Source organism: Chanodichthys erythropterus, chromosome 2 (assembly GCF_024489055.1).
Source record: "Chanodichthys erythropterus isolate Z2021 chromosome 2, ASM2448905v1, whole genome shotgun sequence".
In the NCBI taxonomy this organism is placed as follows: Eukaryota; Metazoa; Chordata; class Actinopteri; order Cypriniformes; family Xenocyprididae; genus Chanodichthys; species Chanodichthys erythropterus.
Genome location: NC_090222.1, coordinates 5200694 through 5220266, shown reverse-complemented (window position 1 = coordinate 5220266; position 19573 = coordinate 5200694). Strand labels below are relative to the sequence as shown.

Genomic DNA, 19573 nt, shown 5'->3' with positions numbered 1-19573 from the left:
AATACTGACTTTCTCTAATCAGTATCATCTGCATTATATTTTCTGGTTTTATGTTTAAGTTGTCTGGTGATTATTCATCCTTGTTCTTCAGTTGCTTGCTTTGTAAAGGTATTTTGATTCATGATTACTTATAATAACTTACCAGCTATTTGCTGGAATGTCATAATGAAATGGATGATCAATTAATGAAAACACAAACTCTACAAGGCTGGAACTGATCTTTCCAAAATATATTTATTTACACTTGAGTATTGTGTTTTTAAAAACTCATTTTTTATTACCAGTATCTCTTAAGGAAAAAGTTCATCCACCAGTTAGTATTTCATACATCTTTTACTAATATCCATATATTGGTAATAATTCAAAATTCTATTCTTCATCTTTTTAGAACACTTTATAGCAAGTTAGTAAAACATGCGGAAATATTTTACATATACAACAACAAAAAAGAAAAGAAAAAAAGAAAGAAAGAAACAAAGAAAAAAAGTCAAGTACTTTCAAAAGACACAACAGCACAGTAATATAAAAACAAGCAAAAAAAATACATGGGAGGCAACAAGTGACCAAAACATTTTTTGGCACAGAAAAAAAAAAAAATAATAATAATAATAATAATTGCCATACACCAAATGAGCCTAAATACATTCAATAAATCATGCAATCTGTGTGTATCTGTATCATGTAAATGTGTAATCTCCTGGAGAAGTGCAACACAAGGGTATGTGTAGTGTATCTAATGCATTAAGTCAAGTGTTTCATTTAAAAACATATTTTGGGGGCTAGAAACAATGTAGGCAGTAGAACTCAGAGATTCTACATAAATAAAGTCCACATTAAGATCAATTGAATGGATCCAATTCTTTTGTTGCTTTGAATTATTTTGTGTAAACTCCAAAGTCCAGCTTTCAGTGATATCCAAGGCAAACTTCAAGGTAGCCCTAGCCTCTAGTGTCTTCATGCAAATGGCGGATGCAATGGAAGAAGGAAACCCTCAGTAAGGATCTAAAAACATTAAAAAAATATACTATGAAGCAACAAAATGACAAAAAAGGCAACAAAACAGTGAATGAAGGGAAACCAAAATATACTTGATATCAAACATAGATGCATACAATGCAAAAACAAACTCTCATAGAGAGGTGGTAAATGTGAACATAATAAACTACCTGAATGTCTAAGGATGTAGGCGGCTGATGAGCATCATTTATCTTGTGATCCAAGACCAAATGTGTGGCATCATCAAGTCCATATCTAGTAACTGATGATCTCTGTGGGGGGAAAAACATGACAAAACACAAACTATTAATGACACGGGCACAACTATTATATGGCTGAATGCTGTCAATAAATACTAAGGAAAAGCAAACATATGCCATTCAGTTAAATAAAGAACCTGCTCAAGATTGCAGAAACATCATCTAGCTGTTTTAAAAAGCACAGTGACAGAACAGAGTAAGAAAGGCTTTGAGACAATAAAAAGAATTTTGAAATGTGAAATCAGTGTGGTCATTACAAAACAGCTGCAATAAATGTAAATTTAGTTCAACTTACAAGTACTACATTTCATCCAGATCTGTCCAGATGTAATGAGTGAGGAATGGATCAGACACCTGAGACATCTGAAATCTTCATTGGATAACACATCAGTGGAGGACTGACAGTGAATCTGGGCCTTGAGTATCTGGAGTAATGAGTTCTTTTGCAAAGGACTTTGGAGAGGGACTGGATCCAGTAAATGAAAAATGGACTTTCATAACAGAAAACTCCAGTTTTATGGGACGTAAATATAGGCTTGCTGCACAAGGTGGTTGCTTCTCCTTTAGTGTTTATGCATAGGTATAGTGTTTTTTACATTCCATAAAACAAAATTGAACTTTTATTTGCTCTAATATATCTGTCTATTAGATCTATACAAATATGTAAAAATAACCACTCTTTGTTAATCTAATTTCTTTTTTTGTAAAACTTGGTATATTTTCTGGTACATTATCCTGAAATAAACTGAAGTATTAAAAGAATTTTCTAAAACAATAAGTAGAAATATAGACTCAATATAAGTAATATTAAATACAATTTAATCTGAGTTGGATTTAAAAAACAAAAACAAAAAAAACTCCAAAATGCTGAAAGTAATTTGCAGTATTTTAACATTTCCTGAATTTAGATGCTGTATTTCAGTATAAAATAAGAAAATAAAAATACCACGTTCAAAATACATAATATATCTGTATAAAATGAAATATACCTAAATGAAATAACTTGAACTATGATTAAAGCTAACCAGGTAATTAATAGTTCTTAGAGCATCCAAACTAGATAAAATGGGAACTTAACCATTGCCAGACAAAAAGATACTGGTAGTTTTTGGAATGCATTTTCCTATACCAAATACATGCAAAGTAGAATAAAGTCATTCTTTTTTTGTCTAATTAATTTCTGTTTATTATGTAAATGTAGTGTGATCATTTATATGAAAGGGGGGCCCAGCTTTAAAATCTGCGGTTGTAACTGGAGGAAGTATATGAGGATGATGAGAAGTTCAAGCTGAATCCAGAGCCAGTAGCATCAATGCTGCCTCTTCTTGAACCTGACCTAGAGCCTGTCCTGGACCCAGACCGAGATCCAGAGGCAGATGCAGCACCACTGACATTGTAGGGACTGTAGAGACCTTTACTGGATGTTGATGAAGCTTCCAGAAGTCTAAGGCCAGATCCCTCTTCAACCATGCTTCTGTCCATGGCATCCTTGTAGGAGATCTTCAGTTTAGTTTTGGGACATGTAAGATATTTTGTGTAACCACTCACATCTCTGAGCTTTTGGGCTGTACGGCCATCAATAGAACCTTTCCTGATTGCCTCCTCTAAGGAGATACGTGCCTCAGCCTCTGGCTCAATAAGGCCACCGGTAAGATACTGCACCTCCAGGAAACGCTGTCCTGCCTCATAATAAAGCCAGCCTTTCTTGAGAGCCTGAGCAGCAGACATTTTGACTTTAGTGCGAGGATCCTCAAATCCAAGGAAAGCTTTCTGGGCTAAGTTGAGTCTGTCAACCATTATCCTATCTATAAGACCCTTCTCTGTCGCTTCGGCAACTGGGAATTTATCTCCAGTAGTTGGGTCTATTATGCCACCAGTGCAAGCCTGTGCCTCCAACAGTCTTTGGCCAGTTATAGAATCCACTAAGTTCCTACGCATGGCTTCAGTGACTGAAACTTTTTCTAGGCTATCTGTATCAAGGATTCCAGCCACAGGACCTGTCTCCTCAGATGGATCATTCCATACAGTTGCAGGAGTTTTGATGGAAGGTATGGGGCTCATTGGATAAGAGGAGGTGGATCCAAAGGAAGAGGATCGGGAACGAAAACCACTCATGTTTCCAGATAACATATCAGCAAATTCTGTGATAGAAAGGGTGCCGGAGCGGTACTGGTCGATTGCACTCTGGTCAATAAGGCCTCGTGCAATAGCGTCATCAATGTCATACTGTCGACCTGATCTTCGGTCAATTAGTATAGACTTTTCTACCCCTTCTGATGATGTCATTGTGATTTCTTCCCATTCACACTCTTGCTCTGAAAGTTCAAGGTAAGTCTGATGGTCAATTAGCCCTTTGCGGTAGGCTTCATACACAGACATCTCTTTGCCTGAATCAGGGTCTACAATGACAACTCTGCGTTTGCGAACGGATGATTTGGAAGAAGACTGTTTCTCGCGTTTCTTTTCTTTTAGAAGCAAGAGCACAAGACCTGTGTCTGGGTCTACAATACACCTTTCCATCAGCTGCAGGTAGGTAAGATTCTCTTCTGTGTTTGGGTCAAAGAAGCCCTTGGTGTCATCTGATGGGTCACTGAGGATCTCGTTCATCTCCTCATCGAAAAACCCTCGGTTGTAGGCAATTTCGACTGGCAAGCGGTGGCTTTGCTCTGGGTCAATAATTCCTCCAGTAGCAATCTGTGCCTCGAGAAGGCGAATTCCATGGTCTCTCAAAATCAGGCCCTTTTTCATTGCCTGGAATAGTGAGATCATTTTGCCTGTATAAGGATCTCTATAGCCAGTTACAGCCCTCTCAGCAGACAGGAGCTTGTCTTTGAATTCTGGGCCGACAATTCCCATCTTAACTGCTTCATTAACTGTTAACTTGAGGTTCTTGATAGGGTCAATGATATAACCTGTGGCTGCTTGAGCTTCCAGCAACTCAAAAGCAGTACCTGGCCTGATCATGTTCTTTTTCATGGCTTGATAGATAGATAGACGGTCTTTAGAAGACTCCACAAACACGCCAGCAATACAGCTTGAGCCCTCAAGATACTTCCGCAATCTAATGCTCACCTCCTCCACTGTTAGTAGCCCCTCATTAAGTTCGCTGATTGTTTTTTCATCAATGATATTTGAGCGGTATAACTCTTCTATTGTTATTTCTTTTCTGAGACCTTTGAAAAGCAGCCTTCTGTCTGCTAGAGACAACAGATATAGCCCATCTTTGTTAACCTTGCATCTTTTCAGAAGCTGAGCATATGAAACCTTTTCATCCGTTAATGGATCAACATATCCTTTAACCTCATCGGACAGCTTTTCATTTGTCTCTTTGTTAATATATCCACGTTGTGTGGCAATCTCTGTTGGCAGGTGGAAGTTATATTCTGGATCAATAATACCACCTGTTGCTGTTTGAGCTTCAAGTAGCCTTAGGGCATAGTCCTCGGGCACAAGGTCCTTCTTCATTGCTTGGAAGAGGGAGACAACCTTTCCACTATATGGATCCTTATACCCAGTCACTGCTCTCTCTGCAGACAAGAGCTTATCATGAATTTCTGGGCCCACCACACCTTTGCGCACTGCTTCATCTACGGTTAGCATTTCATTCCTGGCAGGATCGATGATGAATCCAGTGGCTGCTTGAGCCTCTAAGAGACCAATTGCAATGTCTGGCTTCAGCATCTCTCTCTTCATTGCTTGATAAATGCTGATTTTGGAATTTGAATCAGTCACCACACCAGCAACACTGCCAGTTCCATACAAGTACTGCTTAACACTTTGCATCTCCATGACATCACGCATAGTCTTTTTCTCTTTCTTCAACAGGTTGTAGGTCTCCAGGTCAATGATGCGGGCATTGTAGAGATCCTCAATAGTAATTTGACGTCTTCTTGTGCTGCCCGTCTGGATGTTCCCTCCTTTAATAATTTCTCTCTGCTCCAGAATCTCAATTATAATGATTATCATTCGTTCCTTTGTAATGTTGCCAGAACGATATTCTTCCAGAAGCTGTGCCCTCTGCTCCTCGGGTAGTAGATTTGAATTCATGACATCCCAGAGAGACATAGAGCCCTGACCTTCAATGGGTAGATCAACCTGGGTAGTGGATAGATCACTCTGTGTTTGTTCTTCACTGTAAAGGTATGTCTTCTCCACAACTGTTGGGGCCTGTGGTTTGGAGAGCTTTAGTAGATTTAAACCTGTGTCAGGATCGGCCATACACTTGTCTTTCAACTGTTTGTACGATATGTTCTCATCAGATGCAGGGTCAGAGAAGTACTTGCTTTCAGCAATGCTGCTGGCCAGCTGTTTGGTAACATAGCCACGTTGAATTGCAATCTCAACAGGAATACGATGACTGTTTACTGGATCAATAACTCCACCTGCTGCCAACTGTGCCTCCAAGAGTGGCATGGCATGTTCTTTGAGGATAAGGTCTTTCTCCATGGCTTGATATAGGGAGATCTTATTGCCTGTAAATGGGTCTTTGTATCCAGTGACAGCTTTTTCAGCAGAGAGAAGTTTCTCATGAAGCTCTGGACCAACAAGTCCGGCTTTAACTGCATCATCCACAGTGAGACATTCATTTCTTGATGGATCCACAATGAATCCTGTGGCAGCTTGAGCTTCAAGCAAGGCAATACCTGTGTTTTGTCTGAGGAATTTCTTTCTCATTGCTTGGTAGATGCTGACTTTCTCTTTTGTAGGCTCAAGGTAAACTCCAGCAATGCTCTCAGAGCCTTGGAGATACTTGTTGACTGAAGAGTTTTTGCTGACCTCTTTTGGAGTGTTTTTACTTTGTTCCAGCAAATCATAGGTAGACTTGTCAATGATTTTGGAGTCAAATAATGACTTGGCTGGAACTGGTGCCCTAAGTCCCTTAAAGTAACCCTCTTCTTGTTTCTTGGCATCTTTCTCAGTGACAATTACAATTAAAATCTTTGTAATCTTCTCAATTGTCATTTTCCCAGATCTGTATTGCCTTATTAAGTCAAGTCTTTGCTCCTCAGTGAGATAGTCAGAGTTAATGAGCTCCCATATGGTAACTTTTCTTCCTTTGAAAGGTCCACTCTGAACTTCAACAGTTGCCTGAGTCATTGAGTCTTTGGTCTGGGCATCAGTAAACTTCAACACCTCCTTGGCATTGATGGCATGCTCAGACAATGGAAGAAGCTGAAAGCCAGTCTTTTTGTCAGTGACACACCTTTTATGAAGCTGCATATAAGTGACATATTCCTGAGTGTTTGGGTCAAAGTATCCCTTAACGTCATCAGTTGGGTTGGTCAAAATCTTGTGGGTTGCATCATCAAAACTGCCCTTCATGCATGCAATGTCATGTGGAATACGGTGACTTTGAACAGGATCAATAATGCCTCCGGTTGCCAGTTGTGCATCAAGCAGCCGAATTCCCTGTTCCTTCATGATCAGATCTTTGTTCATAGCCTCAAACAAAGAAATTGTTTTTCCAGTGTAAGGATCTTTGTAGCCTGTGACAGCTCTCTCTGCAGACAGTAGTTTTTCATGAAGCTCTGGACCGACAACACCTGCTTTGACAGCCTCATCTACTGTAAGTTTCTGGTTTTTAACAGGATCTACGACATATCCTGTAGCAGCTTGTGCTTCCAAGAGATTAAGAGCAGGCCCAGGTCTCATCATGTCCCTTTTCATGGCATCATAAAAGGACATTGTTTGTTTGGTTGAGTCAATAATTACTCCTGCAATGCAGTTAGTGCCTTTCAAGGCATTGCGCACATGCTCCATCTCAGACACATCTTTTACCAGCAGTTGTCCTTTCTGCAACTTGTTATAGAGGTCTTTGTCAATAACTTTGGATTCAAGAAGTTTTGTAGCAGGTACAGGTGCTCTCAGGCCATCAAAGGCAAGCTCATTCTTTTTCTCTTTTTCCTCTGCCACAGTTAGAACAATTCTGATGATCTTTTCAACTGTGATTTTTCCAGTTTTGTATTGTCGGATAAGATCTTTTTTCTGGTCCTCTGTGAAGTACTCAGAGTTTATAATCTCCCAGATGGTCACAGTCTTTCCTTTGAACCTACCAAATGGCAGAGACACAGTTGTCTTGTCAAAGACATCCCTTGTTTCCTCATCTGTGAATATCCTGGCATTTAGAGCAGCCTCCTCAGAAATGGGCAAAAGAAGCAGTCCTGTTTCTGGATCAGCAACACACCTTTCTATCAGCTGGCAGTAAGTCAGATTTTCTTGGGTGTTTGGATCATAGAATCCCTTCACATCATCTGTTGGATTTTGCAGGATTTTATTGGTGGCTGCATCAAACTGACCCTGCTTATAGGCTATTTCAGTTGGCACACGATGACTGTTGACTGGATCAATAATGCCACCTGTTGCTATCTGAGCCTCAAGCAATCTGATTGCATGATCCTCTCCAATGAGACCTTTCTTCATAGCTTCAAAGAGGGAGATCTTTGCCTCTGTGTATGGATCCTTGTAACCAGTGACAGCTCTCTCTGCAGACAGCATCTTGTTGTGAAGTTCAGGTCCAATTAGACCCTCTTTAACTGCCTCATTGACAGAGAGTTTCTTGTTTTTAACTGGGTCAATTATGTATCCAGAAGCGGCCTGTGCCTCCAGCAGGACTAGACCTGTCCCAGGAGCAATCTTTTTTTCCTTGATGGCTTGATAGATGGGCATTTTTTGATTTGGATGAACAAGCAGGCCACCAATGCAGTTCTTGCCCTTAAGAACTGTTTTAAGTTTGTCTGTCTTGCTGAGTTCTTGGATTGTGGTGTCACCACTCTGGAGCCTATCATAATCCATTTTGCTTAAAAGTCCTATGTCAAAAAGTCTACTTGCAGGCACTTTCTCACGAATGCCATCGAAAGATAATGCAGGGAAACCATGTGAGCTGTCAACTTCATCAGAAATACTTTGACCATTGAGGACTTTTTTGTATTCCGTCTGGATGTGAATCTCCTGGGTGAGTTTTTGAGCAACCTCGAGCTGCTGAAGTTTCTCACGCAGTTGCTGGTTTTCCTCAGCAAGCATCCTTTCTTGTTCAAACTTTTTCCTCTCAAGTTCTTGCATTTCTTTCTGCTTGTTGAGCATTTCTTTTTCAGCCTCTTTCTGTTTCATCAGAGCAGCATCCATAGTGGCCTTAAGTTTCATCTTTTCGTCCTCCATTTGTTTTCTTTGACGTTCTTGTTCATCTTTTAGGGCTTTTGACTTTTTGACCTCTTCTTCAAATTGGCCCTCTAACCTCTTCCTTTCATCCTCAATTTGTTTTTCCTTCTTCAACAGCATCTCCTTTTCTGACATAAATGTCTGCTGGAGAATAGTTTTCTCCTGTTTAATTTGTTCTTGCTGAGCATTTGCCATCTGTAAAAGAAGAAACAATGAACAATGTTAAAACAGTGCTAAAAAACATTCAGACAAATAATTTTCAATGAAGTAAATGTCAATTTTAAGATTAATGAGAAAGAATTATGGATTATAATTAAATATAGAAACATAATTGTAAAAAAAAGCAATGTTAGTTTTCGGAAAGAGGGTTAACAATGACATACGCAACAATTTATGCCATCTTTTACACAATACCTCTTTGGACTTTTTCTGTAACTCTTCAGCCTCTTTTTTCAATTTTGCCTTCTCATTCTCAAGATCAGCAATGGCTTTGCGCAAGTCATCTGCTTCTTTGTTACTGCTCAATCTCTGTATTTCCAATTTTTCAACAACTGTCAATTTTTCTTTGGTGGCAAGCTCGGTCTGATGAAGTCGGGCACTAATCTCATCTGCCTGCTTCTTGAATTTCTTGGCTTCCTTCTCAGCTTTAGACTGTGCATCACTGAGCTGGGAAACCTGAAGTCTAAGTTTCTCTGCCTCAGCTGCTATCTCCAACTGTCTCCTGCGTTCAGCCTCCAATGATTTTTGGAAGCCCTCAGTTTCCTCCTCAAGCCGTTGCTGCATCATTTGTTTGTCTTCAAGCAGCTTTTGGGCTTGCTCTTGAGCAAGGTCTTTCTGTCTCTGTAGCATTTCTGCCTCTGCTCTAAGTTTAGACGCCTCCTGAATGGCTTGCATCTTTTCTTTAAGCATCTTTTCAGCAAGTGCTCTTTGCTCTGCAAGGTCAGCCTCTGCAAGATGTCTCATGCGAGCAGCCTCCTGGGCCTCAATGCTGAGCCTGGCAGCCTCCTCAGCAAGCTTTTTCATGTTCTCAGCCTCTTCAGCCAAGAATTGTTGAGTATTATCTTTGTCTTTCTGGATGAGACGCTGATTCTCCTCTTCAATTCTAAGCTTAAGTTTGATGAGCTCTTCCATTTGAATCTTGACTTTGAACAGTTCCTCTTCTACCTGGGCTTTCTGTTTAACAGCATCACCAACCTCGTCCTTCAGGCGATGAAGCTCATCATCCAGGAGAGTCTTCTGTTTGTCTGTCTCATCCAACCGCAGTTTCACTTTAGTGAGCTCTTGCTCAACCTGAGATTTCTGCTTAAGTGTCTGTTCTGCAAGTTTCTTGTGCCTAACCATCTCCTCATCAGCTAGCTGTTTTTGTTTCAGTGCTGCTGTCTCAGCCTGGGTTCGCTTCTCGGCCTCTAGCTCTGCCTCTATTCTGAGCCTCTCAGCGTCTTCTTGGGCTTTGGCCTGATTGGCTGCTTCAACCTCGGCAGCCTGACGCTGACGCTCTGCATCTTCTGCTTGTTGGCGGAGGAGGGCAGCCTCTCTCTCTGCCTTTTCTTTGGCCTTTTCTGCTTCTTGGGCAAGCTTTTTAGCTTTCTCAAACTCCTCCCTGAGCCTTTTCTGTACCAGGCTGTCTTCTTTCTGCTGAACAAGAACACTTTGGATTTGCTGTTCAGCTGTAATTGCTTTCTCAGCAGCATCTCTGGCAGCATGTATTTGCCTCTCAGCTTCTTTATCAGCATCTTCTTTCTGCTTTCTGGCCTCATCTGCTTTCTTTTTGAGACGCTCCACTTCTTCTTGGGCAGCTTGGCGCTGTCGAGCTGCTTCCTGTTCTGCGGCAGTTATCTTTTTCAGTTTTTCTTCAGCCTCCCTTCTTCTTTTTTCTTCTTCAAGGGCAAGCTTACGTAGCTTCTCTGCCTCCTCCTCAGCTTGTAGTTTGCTTTGTTGTGTTTCCTCAGCAATATTCTTCAGCTTATTCAGTTCAAGCTCCAAATCAAGCTTGCCAGATGAAGCCTTCTCAAAGTTAAGTTTCAAGATACGAATCTCCTCTTCAACTATTCTTTTCTGTTTAAGTGTTTCATCCACAATTGTTTTCTGTCTTTCCAATTCCATTTCAGAGGATTTCTTGAGCTTGTCGATCTTCTGCTCAATGTCTTGCTTGTGCTGGCTTGCCTGATCTTCAAGAGCTTTTCTCTGGTAAGCCTCAAGCTCAGCATTCCTTCTCAGGCGTTCATTTTCAGCCTCCTTTTCTTTAAGAGCTATCTCTGCCTCAGTTTTCAAGCGAGTGGCCTCATTAATGGCAGTAAGTTTCTCTTTGAGAATTCTCTCTGCTTCTGCTCTCTGCCTTGCAGCTTCCTCCTCAGCCACTTGCCTCTGCTTCTTTGCCTCTTCAGCAATGGCACGGAGTTTGGCTGCTTCATCTGCAAGATCCCTCAGTTTAGCAGCTTCAGCTTCCAATAGTTGTTTACTCTTTTCAGTGGTAGACATGCTATCCTTTTCAGCCTTAGACTTCAGCTGCAAAAGTATGTCCATTTCACTTCTAACTGAGGAAAGCTCATCTTCAAGCTGCTTCCGCTGCTGCTCTGCGGCACTGACCTCATTCTTAAGACGGTACAGTTCATCATCAAGCAGAGATCTCTGTTGCTCAGCATGATCAAAATCAGCTCTCAAGCGGATCAACTCATGCTCTGCTGAAAGCTTCTGCTGTGCTGTGCTCTCTGCAAGCTTCCTCTGCCGATCAAGTTCTTGCTCAGCCATGTCTTTCTGTTTCAGGGCAGACTCTTCAGCTTTGGCCCGTTTTTTGGCCTCCCGTTCAGCGTCATCTTTCTGTTTTTCAGCCTCTTCCTGTGCAAGAGTCTTTTTGTGGGCCTCTTCCTCTGCCTGGAGCCTTAGACGAAGGGCTTCATTGGCTTTTTGTCTCCATTTTTCAAGCTCTTTCTCAGCCTCCTCCCTTGCCTTGTCTGCCTCTTCCTGTTGCTTTTTGAGGCGTTCTGCCTCCTCCTGCAGTTGAATGACAGTACCGTGCTTTTCTCGGAGTGACTCCTCGAGTTTGGATGTCTTCTCGACGAAGGACATGCGCTTGCTCTGCAGCTCAGCAGTGGCACTTTTCTGAGCTACCTCTTGAGCGAGCTTAATTTGTCGGTCTTTCTCAATCTCAGCCTGCTTCATGTGTCTCTCTGCTTCCTCAGCCTGCATCTTGAGCTTCTCAAGGTCATCCAGGGCTTTCTGCTTCTGCCTGGCAGCCTCTTTCTCTGCTTCAGACTTCAGCTTTAACTCTTCCTCCGCCATTCGCTTCTTCTGGGTCTCCTCATTGACCTGTTTGCGAAGTTTCTCAGCCTCCTCCTGAGCAACTTTGCGAAGTCTCTCCGCCTCTGCAGCCTTGTCTCGAAGCTGCCTCACCTCATCCTCTGCAGTGGACTTCTGCTTTACTGTAGTTTCCAACTGAAGTCTTATGATGCGGATCTCTTCTTCTATTTTGGTTCGGCTTTGCAGAGCCTCCTCCACTTGTTGACTCTTTGATTTGATCTGTTGTTCGGAGAGGTTTTTGAGCTCATGCAGCTCCAGCTGGATGTTCTGCTTTTGCCTTTCAGCATCCACAGCAACAATCTCTCTTTTGCTAACCTCCTCTTGCATCATGAGCTTGAGCTCCTGTGCCTCTTTCTCCGCTTTGGCAATGGCCTTGGCATGAGCTTCAGCTAGCTGCTTCTGTTTGTCTAACTCTGCCTGCATTTCAGCCATTTTTTTCCTCTCTTCTGCTTTAAGTTTCTCAGCAGCTTTCTGTATTAGTGGAAGTAAATGGTAAAGAAAATTATGATTAAGATCAAGCATGACAGGGTGTTAAAAGATTTAGTTTACCAAAACATGAAAATGCTATCATCATTTATTAACTCTGTCATTTCAAACCTGCATGACTTTCTATTATATTATTCTTCCGTGGAACACAAAAGGTGATTTTTTTAAAGAATATCTTAGCCAGTCTTTTCAACATAATGACAACTGGAGAAGTCAAGCTACAAAATGACCATGAAAGTACCATAAAAGTGACTGGTGCATTATATTCTAAGTTTTCTGAAGCTATTATATATCTTCAGAAAACGTGGAAAACAGCACAAAAGTTGTATGGATGACTGTCAGCATCCTTTGTCACTTTTGAAGTTTGAAAGCTTCAAATCTCATTCATCGTAATTGCATGGCATAAAACAAAATTAACATTATCAAAAAGTCACCATTTTGTTCCATGGTAGCAAGAATTTGAGGTTTGGAATAACATGAGGATGAGCAAATGATGACAGAATTTTTCATGTTTTCGGTGAACTAATTCTTTAAGTGTTAAGGTTTTTGTTTAGCTCAAAGAAAGACAGGTATAGATGCAAACATGACAAATGAGGTTAAGATAAATTAATAGTCAAATATGATATAATTAATGTATGGAGACACAAGACATTGCTTTAAAACACTATACTCTCATGACATGCGAGGGAGAAGCTCCCAAATGGTAGCACTCTGAAAACCATTTCCAGTTAATCAAAGTGATTCAAGAAAAAAACTGTCTAATAGTATGCAATCACTATGCTTTTGTTATAAACTAGATGAATGGATGAAAACTGAGCACACAATTAACTCAACTTTAAGTGTGTTAACAAAAAAATCCTGACTTTCTAAAGATATATCATCATTCAGACAACCTGATTTGGTGGCCAGACCAAATAGTGAGATGAACAGAACAACTAAATACCATTAGTGCAAGCAAGTACTCCAACGTTAGCAATGGAAAGTAAGCTATAGGTGTTAAAAGCAATGATTCAGGCAGACAAGCAGGTCCAGATCCACAGATAAAGAGGAGGGGTTAGGATGAAAAAAGCATTACAAGTTACTTTGAAAAATAAAAAAATAAGGGCAGTAGGAATCTGATTCTCAAAGAAAATTATTTACACTTACTCTATGAGAATAGCTATAGTTAAGAGAATATAGCTATGAGAATCAGAAAACTACAATGAACAAAAGTACAATAACATTTACAAAAAAAAAAAAAAAAAAAGGCTAAATAGTATAAGCTTGATGGGAGGAAATTCAGAATATTCATGAAGAGGGATATTGGAACATGACTATGAAGATGACTAGAGCGTAGTGAAAAGTTTTACCTCTTTAGAGCCCAAAAAAGATCAAGCAATCATCAAGACAAAGCACTGGCAAGCAGTTAGGAGAAGCAAAGAAACCAAAGGTTAGGGTTTGAAAGACATACAGTAGTGAGAAAAGAGAAAAGCATATAGGAAAAGTGGGCCTCATTCAACTTGCTTTCCCTAGTGTGTATCAGACACTGTCTGACGTACAAATATAACATGTTATGCTCTGTTAAAATATTTCAAAATACCTCAACAGCTGCTGGAAAGTGTTGGCGATTTAAAAAATAAAAAATAAATGTAAAAATTTATCTTCAAATGATAAGCTATTCTAACTTTTCTAAAATAAATGTGTAAAAAATAGAAATTTTACTTGAAAGATAACGTGATTATTAATGCTTATTTTTTAAGCAAGACATAATTTGGACAGGACATATTTATTCTACCTGTCGCTTACTTCTGTTTGTCACATACAGCTTTTGTTTCCAAAATGACAGAATAAATGTTGAGTCACCCATACATTAAGTATATCTAGATGATTTTTTTAATGAGGGGTTGGTTGGATTTGTTAATGTTAGTGTGTTGAGTTAGTCTGGTATGAATAGGGTCCCTTTGGTGTCACGCACCTCCTCGTCCTCCAAGCGCCGCTGTGAGTCTGTGATGAACTTGATGTACTGACTGGTAAGCGTCATCAGTTCACTATAGCGAGTTCTCAGAGTTACATACTATGATGAAAAAGATAAAGCATTTTGATCATTCAGATGATATCAGTAGGTCGGCTGTACTATTTTACAAGATTACAAGATAACATAATTGTACATTTAAAATGATAAAACACCACAGCAATCTATGCAAACATGAGTAATCCACTAATGCAAATGTATAAATTAGAATGAACTGATCTATGAGCATTTCCAACCTCTTGAATTATGTTATCAGAAGCAGAGTCCATCTTGGTTTTCTTCAAAGGAGAAGTCAGAGGTTCTACCTGAGCTTTGTAGGCAACCAACTGTAGTTCATAATCCTGAAAAAAATAAATAATAATAATAATAATAATAACGATTGTAGCAAACCAAAAACAAAAATCTTCAGTGTCACATGAGCCTTCAGAAATCATTCTAATATGTTGATTTGTTGATCACGAAACATTTCTGATCATTAACAATGTTGAAAACAGTTGTGCTGCTTCACATTTTTGTGGAAAACATGTTACAACATAATGGAATGATTTTTAAAAGGATCATGTGACACTGAAGAATGGAGTAATGATGCTGAAAATTCAGCTTTGCATCACAGGAGTAAATTACATTGTAAATTATATTCAAATGTATAAATCTCTTACCTTTATTGTATCAATGTAAGCTTTGGCATATTTCTGACACTCATCAACTTTCTCTTTGTTTTTCTCAATCTCTTCAAGAAGTTTCTGTGAGGGAAAAAGTCAGTATATTATATTTCTACCTTTTCAATGTGCCAACAAAAAGCAATAAAAAAAATAAATAAAAAAATAAATGAATGTGTATCAGAGAACTAATGCACAGAAATAAATATTCCAGAAGCTCCTCTTCTGAGATTTTTTCATAATTTATTGATCTTCCATATTTCACACTGCTAAAACTTTGTTCTAATTTCAAGATGTACATTTGTAAACCCTGTTTGTCAATCTGTGGAAATGTTGGCACTTAACTCTCAGAAACATAATACAAAAATAATACTTTATCACTTCAATTAATATATTTGATGTCATTGGCCATTGTTATTTTTAGCTCACTTAGACATTGGAATAAAAACATAGCCGATGTTTATGATGTGCAACTTTATAAAGCTGGTAATGATTTTTTTTTAAACCACAGTTTGAAATAAGTAGCCCAGGGTTATAGAGATGGGTTAAGCGCAGTTTGAAACACCCTTTATAGAAAGCTTGTGTCATTCAGTACCTTCTCCTGTGCCAGTTGTTCTTTTAGTGTCTTGCTGTCAATTATAGGCACTGCCTGGATCTTCTCCTGCCGCTGTTTGGCATCTGCGATCCAGCGGATGAGCCAGTCGTAGCTCTCCCTGTAGTAGCCCTGTTGCCGGCCAAGCTGCTCCAGCTCGCGATGACGCAGGTCGATTTGGGCGAAGACGGCGCGCCAGCGGTCCTGCAGGCTGCTCAGGAGCTGTCTGTAGTGTTCTAGCTCAGTGTCCCGTTCAGTGTAAACCTGAAGCATGCGCTGGCTGACCGATGTGGCCTTGGCCAGCTCACCCTCCATATCATCAAACACAGGCCGCTGGGTTTCTGCCTCCACGCGCATTTTCTGAACATACAAGAACAAGTTGACTTAATCCCAAAATATAATTAATGTAACTACATTGTACATACAGTAGACAGTATATATGCTTTTTCATTAAAATAACCAATTGGGCAAAAAGTTTTGTCTCAGTCAACAGTCCACCCATAAATGAATATTCTGTCATCAATTACTCACCATCTTGTCTTTCCAAACCTGTATTTTGAAGAATGTTGGTAACCAAACAGTTTCGGTTCCCATTGACTTCCACTGTATTTTTTGGTCCAAATAATGGAAGTGAATACCAACATTCTTTAAAATACAAACCTGATTCCAAAAACGTTGGGACACTGTACAAATACTGCTACCCAACCATACTGGATGCCCGTGATTTTCAGGCCCTTAGACGGCACTGCATCACATACAGGATTGCTACTGTAATGGAAATCACAACATGGGCTCAGGAATACTTCCAGAAAACATTGTCGGTGAACACAATCCACTGTGCCATTTGCCGTTGCCGGCTAAAACTCTATAGGTCAAAAAAGAAGCCATATCTAAACATGATCCAGAAGCGCAGGCGTTTTCTCTGGGCCAAGGCTCATTTAAAATGAACTGTGGCAAAGTGGAAAACTGTTCTGTGGTCAGACGAATCAAAATTTGAAGTTCTTTTTGGAAAACTGGGACGCCATGTCATCCGGACTAAAGAGGACAAGGACAACCCAAGTTGTTATCAGCGCTCAGTTCAGAAGCCTGCATCTCTGATGGTATGGGGTTGCATGAGTGCATGTGGCATGGGCAGCTTACACATCTGGAAAGGCACCATCAATGCTGAAAGGTATATCCAAGTTCTAGAACAACATATGCTCCCATCCAGATGTCATCTCTTTTAGGGAAGACCTTGCATTTTCCATCATGACAATGCCAGACCACATACTGCATCAATTACAACATCATGGCTGCGTAGAAGGAGGATCCGGGTACTGAAATGGCCAGCCTGCAGTCCAGATCTTTCACCCATAGAAAACATTTGGCGCATCATAAAGAGGAAGATGCGACAAAGAAGACCTAAGACAGTTTAGCAACTAGAAGCCTGTATTGGACAAGAATGGGACAACATTCCTATTCCTAAACTTGAGCAACTTGTCTCCTCAGTCCCCAGACGTTTGCAGACTGTTATAAAAAGAAGAGGGGATGCCACACAGTGGTAAACATGGCCTTGTCCCAACTTTTTTGAGATGTGTTGATGCCATGAAATTTAAAATCAACTTATTTTTCCCTTAAAATGATACATTTTCTCAGTTTAAACATTTGATATGCCATCTATGTTATATTCTGAATAAAATATTAACATTTGAAATTTCCACATCATTGCATTCTGTTTTTATTCACAATCTGTATAGTGTCCCAACGTTTCTGGAATCGGGTTTGTACCTTCTTTCATGTTCCACAGAAAGAAGAAGATCATACATATTTGTATGAGGGTGAGTAAATGATGAGAGAATTTGGGATTGGGAAACCTGTTTGAACACAGACATTATTTTGCTATTAAGTTTGGTGCAACAGAATTGACAATTAAATGTCCACTAAACTCAGTTTGAATTGGCTTAAAATACTGATAGCCTCTTTTTTTTTCACTTAAAACTTCTGGAATCCTGAAATTTAAATTAAGGAAACTAAGAATGCTGGTCCTTCGAATATTGTTGTGGACAGGAGTCTTTGAGTCAAGCACTGATCTACATCATCATCTACATATTAAATAAGTAGTATTCACCTAGTGTCATATAAAACAAAGACACTAAATTTTCCATCCGATGTTACCTTGAGCTCAGAACAGTAGTTCTCCACCTCCTGGATGTTTGAAGGAACCGTGTGAACCTCACGCAGGCGGTTCTCATATTTCTTCACGACATCTTCTGCCCCTTTTGTGTTCTGGATCACAATTTCTATTGTCTTGAGTCTACAGAGGAAAGAGTTGAGCTAATCTTATTCCTGATTAAATTAGTACATAATAATAATACACTACCGGTCAAAAGTTTGAAATGATTAAGAGTCTCTTCTGCCCACCAAGGCTGCATTTTATTTCATTTATTTGACTGTAACATTGAATATATTGCAAAATGTAATTTATTCCAGTGATCAAAGTTGAATTTTCAGCATAATTTCTCCAGTCTTCAGTGTCACATGATCGTTCAGAAATCATTCTAATATGATGATTTGCTGCTCAAGAAACATTTCTTATTATTATCAGCAGTTTTTGCAGCCTTGATGAACATAAGAGACTTCTTTCAAAAAATCTTAATTATTTAATATATTTGACATGTAGCGTACACACTAATTAATTGTAGACAAAACACATGAAAAGCAGCATGCTTACGACTGGTATTCTGAACAATGGAAATGTAGTGCAAAGACAAATACTGCGTAGGTAAGAGTGGTTCTTACTTCTCCAGGTACACTGAGGACAGGTTATAGGTTTGGTCCATCTTCTGCAGGGTGACAGCCAGCTCTGAGCGCAGGACGGGAGTGCTGGACTGCTCCGGGGAGGCCAGGACCTCCTCAGCTTTCTGAGACACTTTATCCAGGTTCTTCTTAATGCCTTCCAACTCTGCATGCACTTTCTGTTTGAGCAGAAACAGAAACTCTCAGAAGATCTCATCCATTTTGTTAAATATGACAAAGAAAATGTTCCAAGTCATATTTTGACACCATAATCAAAAAAAAAAAAAATAAATAAAAAATGCCAGCGTAATTTCAGCTTCATATTTTTTATATTGGAACATTATTTTCAGGGGGAAAACAATCTCATTCTCATTACTTTTATACCTCAAATTGTTTCAGTATTTGTTGTTCTGTCTTTAATTTATTCTGCACTATGGTAATAAGAATTTTATGGAAGCTTGTTTCCACCATGGAATAAAAAATAAAAGAGGTAATTGCAACTTTTTACCTCACAATTCAGACTTTTTTTCTCAGAAATGCATGATATAAAGTAAGCAGTGCAAGATATAAACTTTTTTTCTCACAATTGCATGTTTATATCTTGCAATTATGAATTATAGTAGCATAATACAGTAAATTATAGTAGCATAATATAAACTTGCAATGAAATAAAGTGAGAATTGTGAGATATAAACTCGTAATTGGTAGTTATAAAGTCCAATTGAATTGCGAGTTTATATCTTGCAGTTCTCACTTTATTTCTCGCAATTGCGACTTTATATCATTTAATTCTGAGAAAAAAATCTAAATTGCGAGATGTAAACTCACTATTGCAATAAATGAGCTACAAAACATCTGGATGCATTACAATAAGAAGAAAATTTGAGGGAAATACTGTAGTCATGAAAAATAACACAAGGTAAAAAAATAGCAATGGCCATAAATTAAACCCGTGTTTTTGTTTTTGACAGGTTTCGTGAAATTTGCTCATTCATCACAATCACAAATATGATTAAAATATGTATACACATATTTCAGTTGCACAGGAGTTTTTACCTGGATAAAAGGAAAAGAAAGGTTGTGGGCAAGACAGTGATTTTTCTGTCGTACCTTCTGTTCCGCACTCTTCTGATTGCAGTCTATGAGCGGATCTTTACCCGCAGGCTGTCGGATACGGGCCACTGTGCGAGACTCGCAATCTTCGATCTGCACGCGCAGGTTTTTGATTTGGGTGATGTACGACTTGCATATGGATTCATCCTGCTCGCCTGTGAACACAAAAGATTTGTTAATATGGTTTTCTAAATAAAAACAACAGTTTATTTTTAATTTTATCTGTGCA

General features: G+C 39.4%; 1 protein-coding gene across 27 annotated transcripts in view; it reads right to left on the bottom strand.

Moving 5' to 3' along the window:
* Window positions 1-214: 214 nt before the first annotated feature.
* plecb (plectin b) overlaps window positions 215-19573 on the bottom strand; it is a 188396-nt gene continuing 169037 nt past the window's right edge. For 25 of the 27 annotated variants that reach the window (XM_067400119.1, XM_067400128.1, XM_067400139.1 and 22 more), the window contains 11 exons: window positions 19342-19499; window positions 18235-18410; window positions 17611-17749; window positions 15460-15816; window positions 14865-14948; window positions 14442-14546; window positions 14149-14247; window positions 8826-12179; window positions 1552-8606; window positions 1167-1268; window positions 215-1002 (listed from right to left, as the gene is read on the bottom strand). In XM_067400119.1, coding sequence (XP_067256220.1) covers window positions 2490-8606; window positions 8826-12179; window positions 14149-14247; window positions 14442-14546; window positions 14865-14948; window positions 15460-15816; window positions 17611-17749; window positions 18235-18410; window positions 19342-19499 — 10589 coding nt within the window. In that variant the 3' untranslated portion in view covers window positions 215-1002; window positions 1167-1268; window positions 1552-2489. The remainder of the gene's footprint in view (window positions 1003-1166; window positions 1269-1551; window positions 8607-8825; window positions 12180-14148; window positions 14248-14441; window positions 14547-14864; window positions 14949-15459; window positions 15817-17610; window positions 17750-18234; window positions 18411-19341; window positions 19500-19573) is intronic. The other 2 variants (XM_067400273.1, XM_067400110.1) reach the window with 1 other exon arrangement.